The 6000-nt window shown below is 30.4% G+C and overlaps 1 protein-coding gene across 1 annotated transcript; it reads right to left on the reverse strand.

Moving 5' to 3' along the window:
• Positions 1-2395: 2395 nt before the first annotated feature.
• Positions 2396-5055, reverse strand: LOC111620285 (alpha-aminoadipic semialdehyde synthase, mitochondrial-like). The gene is made up of 9 exons (XM_023362183.1): positions 4759-5055; positions 4630-4693; positions 4390-4557; positions 3502-3597; positions 3312-3427; positions 3157-3245; positions 3005-3072; positions 2836-2944; positions 2396-2759 (listed from the first exon to the last, which is right to left on the reverse strand). The coding sequence occupies exons 2-9, from the start codon at positions 4669-4671 to the stop codon at positions 2644-2646; spliced, it is 804 nt and encodes a 267-aa protein (XP_023217951.1). The 5' UTR covers positions 4672-4693; positions 4759-5055; the 3' UTR covers positions 2396-2643.
• Positions 5056-6000: the final 945 nt, after the last annotated feature.

The raw sequence follows: 6000 nt of genomic DNA on the forward strand, positions 1-6000 counted from the left end.
TTCACACAGTTTTTAAATTAACACCAGTGGCATATGGATGCGATTTGGAAGATTTTAAAGTGCCTATTGAAGCCGTTGACACTCATCGTCCAAAACCCGAAGTAGATATCCTCTTTTTCATCTTTCTTTTCAAATATAAAGAAAAAATTATGAACTGTTGTTTTGTTTTTAGATTCCAGGATTTTTAGAAGAAAAATTCCGTTTTAAATCAGCAAACATTATCGAAGATCCTTGAAAATCTGCTGAGACGATTTGGAGTATTTTTATATTTGTATAGCCAAGCTGAAATTTTGCAGAACCAAAGATATTTTTATCCCAGATTGTATTTTTTGTAATTATGTCATTCCAAAATGTTTAAATGTTTTCATTCCAAATTTGATTTTGATGATGATGATTTGTTATATACCAATGCATTTTTTCCCTCTCCCTTTTAAGAAAAATAAATATTTTTGTTTTAATCATGTTCAATAAGATTTGAATGAACAAACTACATATAATAAAAAGGCACATCAGCATGGTTCAGAAAATTTTTTATTAAAAATAGAAAAGGCAAGTAAAAAGTAACTGAAAAATAACTTTTCTACTGTTTTTATTAATAGTATTATATAAATTTTTCTACTCAATTTAGGTCACAAAAATAGAAACTTTTAAGAATTTATAGATCTTATACAGGATGTTAGCAAACATCTCTGGCTGAATTTTTTTAAATAATTGACTAGGGAATCTGCCAGATTATATCCAGCTATAACATGGCTACTATTTAATTATTAATAATCTGGTAATCATTTTGCCGTAATCAAAAATCAGTTGTTTATATTTATTTCAAAAATTAGTAAGGCATCACTGTAGACCCAACCTTTTTCTTATATTTTAAGAAAAATTTTTTCCGTCATTGACTCTTTTCAATATTATACAGACACACAAGCACAAATACCTGATCTATTTTAATCAATCCGCTGAAATAAATCAGAAAATATGCATCCTACTAAATGAAAATGCTAACTTAGAAAACCCCGTGAAGTCTATTGATTTCATCATAATGGTTTCATTTTCACAAATTGCAGTGTTAACTTCATTTTCTTAAATGGGAACCCTCATTTTTTATTGCATACAAATACGAGTCACTTAGATTTTACAAATACGTGAGCCGTTCACAGCCCGGTACACATATTTGTAAAATCTAAGTGACTCATACAACACGGAATTATCTTCCGTATTATGGGGGGTCTACTGTATTCTGCATCAAAAATTAATTTTTATCTAAAACTTTTTTTTACAAATAATGAACTTTAACACACTGTGGCACTAGTTTTTGTATAAGCCATCAAGTGTGTGATAAAGAGGAAATATTGACTTTGATTCCACCAAATAATAGTTTTCTAGTAATTTTTTAACCATTTTTCTTCCTTTTTTTTTTCAGCAACCTTCATAGATATCTATAGATTCACGTGTGCCCCATACGGCGACCACCTAAGACTTTAAAAGCTCATAACTTCTGGTAAGTGCAACTTTAAAAAAATGTTTTTGACATAGAATTGTATATGTGCAATAAATAAATAAGGGTTTCCTTTTAAGAATGTGGAATTGACCTCATTTTCACCACTTGTAGCACCTTCTATTATAAAACTTGATAGGCTTTAAAGGGACACAAGATGGGACTAACATTTTTGGTTTTTTGAATTATTTCAGTGGTTTGATTAAAATAGACCACCTTGTACATATACAACAGACCTTTTTACATAATTTTTTACACTCAATTAAATTTAGGAAGATGGCTTTTAAAAATTATGTTTAATGTTTTTAATAGATAAAAAATTTATTAAAACCAACAAGATTTGAAACACCAACTTCATGATTATGATGCTACCAGCCACTCTACAAATAATAGAAATTCTAAAGGTTTTAAGTTTAAGTGATTTGCAATTTTCAACCTCAATTTTCTTGTTTAATTTTGAGTACTGCTCCTTATGCTTGGCACACATCAGTCGTTGGGGTGCACTATAACCTTGTTGACCCCGATGTCATGCTATCTCTTTGGATTGAATGAAAAAAGTAAAGTTTACCTATAATAAATGTGGTTTAATTAATTAATTGATTGTAAAATTTAACATCTGTTTAAATCAATCATATCAGGTATATTATGCTTTGAGTTTAGGAAAATGTTTATACAATGCCATACAAACATTAAAATGTGATTTGAAATTTTTCAAATGGAACTTTTTAAACTAAAGGATACAAAACATATGAGGCATCCCAAAAGCTGTCGACAACGAAAAATTGCAGGAAATTTGTCAATTGTTAACAAACACCAAAAATATTAAGAGAAACAGCACAATGCAAGCTCATTTTATCACTTATAAGATACCACTCGTGTATCAAAGTTTTGACCAAGTTATTAAAAGTTATTTTTCAAAGTGTTTCTTTCTGCAAATCAAAATTTATTGCAACAAACTAAATGCTATTTACATAACCATATTAGTAATAAAAAGAATTTTATTCTGAAGTCACAATCATTATTCCAGTTGTATATACAAAAATATCCAATTGTCACTGGCAATATTGTCGGGGCTGTGGTAATTTTTGACATTCAAAAGAGGGCTTTCATAAAGATTGATTTTTATCGACGCCGATGTAATTCGAAATTTACAATTTAAGTGTTTTTTCAACAGCTACAATACCTTCCTGTTTTAGCCTTCTTAACATGGGTTTGTATATGTCTTGTGTCATGGGCACTTGCATTCCTTTCTTTTGAATTTCTCCTAATAATAAAAACAATGCCATTAACAAAGAATGCAGATATTCTAATTATTTCATGGGATCAAAATAGATATCTACCTTCCAACACCATTTTGGTTGCTATGGCGGTGGGATAACCAACAGTTTTTGCCATGGCCGAATATCCGCCGACGTCTCCATACACGACGAGGTTGATCTGTCTCAGTTCCTAAAGTAATAATGCAATTAAAGAAAGCAATTTCAAATCGATACAGACGACAATACAAACCTTTTTACTATCTGGCCACTGGATTTCTACATTGTGCCTCAAGATAATACAATCTCTTTCGTTGGGTTCTGAAAAGTAATATCAATCATGAGCTAAAGCAAGAATGGGCAACTTTTTGTTACATCAAATAAAGAAAATGAAATTATGCATACGATAAGCAAGTTTATTGCTTAAGAAATGCGTCAATGTATCCAAAGGAGTCGATAATTTTACCAATGGTTCTTCTTCCAAGAGACCTAATCTGAAAACGATAAATACGATCAGACAACATATGAAAACTTAATCCTAACGTATGTAAAAATCTTACTTTTCTATGGCTTCCACTTGGTACTCAGATTTATTCAATTGTTCGAACAGAAGGTTTTTCAGATTTGAAGTGAGAATGTTATCTTGCTGACCGAGCAGAGTACACATGAATTGTTTCTACGATCATTTAATACACATTTGTAAGTATTTAATTGTAAAACAACAGAGATTAAAGAAAAATTCCATCTCACCCACGTAATTTCAGGACCTCTGGGATGCAGGCAGGGATGGGGCTCATTATTTATTAATCCTATTTTTAGAAGTCCTTTGATTACCTCACAATATCCCTTGAAATGAGAAATATAATATTGAGTAACACTAATTTAGTAAAAAGTATAAAATTTTTGTGTTTTTTAATGGAATGATGATGTCTTATTTTGAAATTTATTATATTTTAAACCATGATTTATAGACCAGTGCCAGTCTGTAATAAGATTTCACTTGGTACATATTAAAACTGTTATAACTTTACTATGCTTAAAGCTTTGATTATTCTAGAGTATTTGACAAAAAAACCATTTGTCAAGCCCAAGAAAGGGAAATTGTCCAAAACTACACACTGCCAACTTAGATGTTAACCAATATCATGCATTCTGGAACACTCCTCCTAGTCACATTGTTTGCATCCCATTTCAGAATATTGTAAAGGTTATAATTTTATTTCTAATTCTAATGTCATTCGATTGTGCATATGTGCATGCATCAATTATCGGGACCATGGCACCTAACAACTCGAATGCTCCGATATGGAGCTGTTTGGCTGCAGATCGAACAGACGGTAAATTCTAAATTCCACAGAAGTCAAGTTATGGATATTGCTTAATATTTTATTAAATTTTATGTCTATTGTTGACTGCTATAAGGCTAAATAGATGTGAATTCCAAATTCTAGATATTTTCATAACTTAAACTTTCAACTGTTATTTATCATATAACATGCAAGTTTATTGTGATTAAAATCTGTCAAAATATAGTATTTATTTAAGAACAAATTCCTTATTAAGTCTGACTCAATATGAAAATGAAGTTTCCAATTAATTAACAAGATTTTGGGAAGATTTTTAGTATAAAATATTTACCCTATATCGAAGAGTTCCCCTCAGGACTGTGTGAGCGTTATTAATACCATATATATCTTTATAAACTGTCGAATCTCTGTTTGGAAAACCTTCCAGGTTGAATCCCGGCAAAAAGTTTATGTCTTTAACAGAATCCATCAGTGCACCGCCGGCAGAAATCTCTACTAACTGTTTTAAAATGAAATCCAAAATTAATAAATTATCACAAAAATCAAGAACCGACTCAAAGTCTCGATGTACCTGGTCGTCTTTAATATATCTTGCCAATGACAGTGTGTTCATCAGAACACCTTTTGGATTCCAGCTGTGAGAGAAAAATGTAATTTTGCTAAATATAATAAATTATTTCAAATTACAAATTGCACTTACCTAAATTTGTATCTGAGAGGATTGTCGGAATTCTCGGGTGCAGGAAGTCCACCACAGTATGACTCAAAAGAAGTTACCTGCAGAACATACCAAAACTCATTCTAAGAGAATCTCATTTAAATTAATTATCATTTATTTAAATTAATGACGACAAAAGCACAAATGGATTATTTAATGTTAAAATTTAAAAAAAAACAAATTTATTTTAATAAAAGAGTATGTGTTTCAATAGCATTTTGCATATCAAATATCTTCAAGCTTGTGCTATAAATTTAAGAAACAGTGAAATTGCTTGTATTAAAGGACAGATTTGTTTTGAAAAACGGTTTAAAACAAGGTTGTAAAAAACTTTGTCTCAAAAGGGATTCTTTTAACATGGTCTAGTAGCCCTAAAATAAAAAATTTGCATGTTCTTGGATGCAGAAACGAGGAGAGGATATTGTTTTTATATACAATGCCTCGTAAAACAAATTTTCTTAATACAAAATTCCTGTGTGAGGGTTGATAGATAAGGTCTCAATTTTTTAATGAAATTATTCTACTTCTTTCCAAACTGATGTGACCAGTTTAAAATAAATGATTTTATCACTATTTTAATCATATATATTCAGGTTTTCAACACAATTGCTATTTAGAGTGATGCTATTTTTCCATGTTTGATCTGTTTTTGAATTCTCTACACCAACAGTGGCGACCCCTTTTTATATAAGCCAAGTGACTCGCGACCCTGATACTATTGAAAAAGACATTTTTAATAAGGTAATTATACTAAAAAACTAATTTCGTTGTTTTTTTTAATTTTAGTTTAAATTATGTCTAATAATTTAATGTGATAGTTGAAATTGTATGTTATTAACCAGCCTTAAAATTTGCAGGCAAGTTTTTGTTAGCGCCAACCTCATGTCATTCTCAACATTTAATTTATTCCTCTCAAACTCTCAACACATGATTCAACCAACTGTGACGGAATAGCGTACCTAGATTACACTTATTTTAATTTTTAAAAAATACAGTCGACCCCCCTATAACACGGTAGATACATTCCGTTTTTTATGAAATTGATGTTTTAGGAGACCTTGCCAATCACAGCCCAACACGTGTGAAGTTTATGGACTAAGGCTGTTTGAAAGGTTTTCTTTCATAAGATTAATCGATTCCTAGACTAATTCGACTCAACATTTCCAAAATACGTATATTTTTTTGGGAATAATCTGTATAAACTATGCTATAAACAAAAAATTG

This window comes from Centruroides sculpturatus, unplaced genomic scaffold (assembly GCF_000671375.1).
Source record: "Centruroides sculpturatus isolate CEXI.00-Female unplaced genomic scaffold, Cexi_2.0 scaffold4, whole genome shotgun sequence".
Lineage (NCBI taxonomy): Eukaryota > Metazoa > Arthropoda > Arachnida > Scorpiones > Buthidae > Centruroides > Centruroides sculpturatus.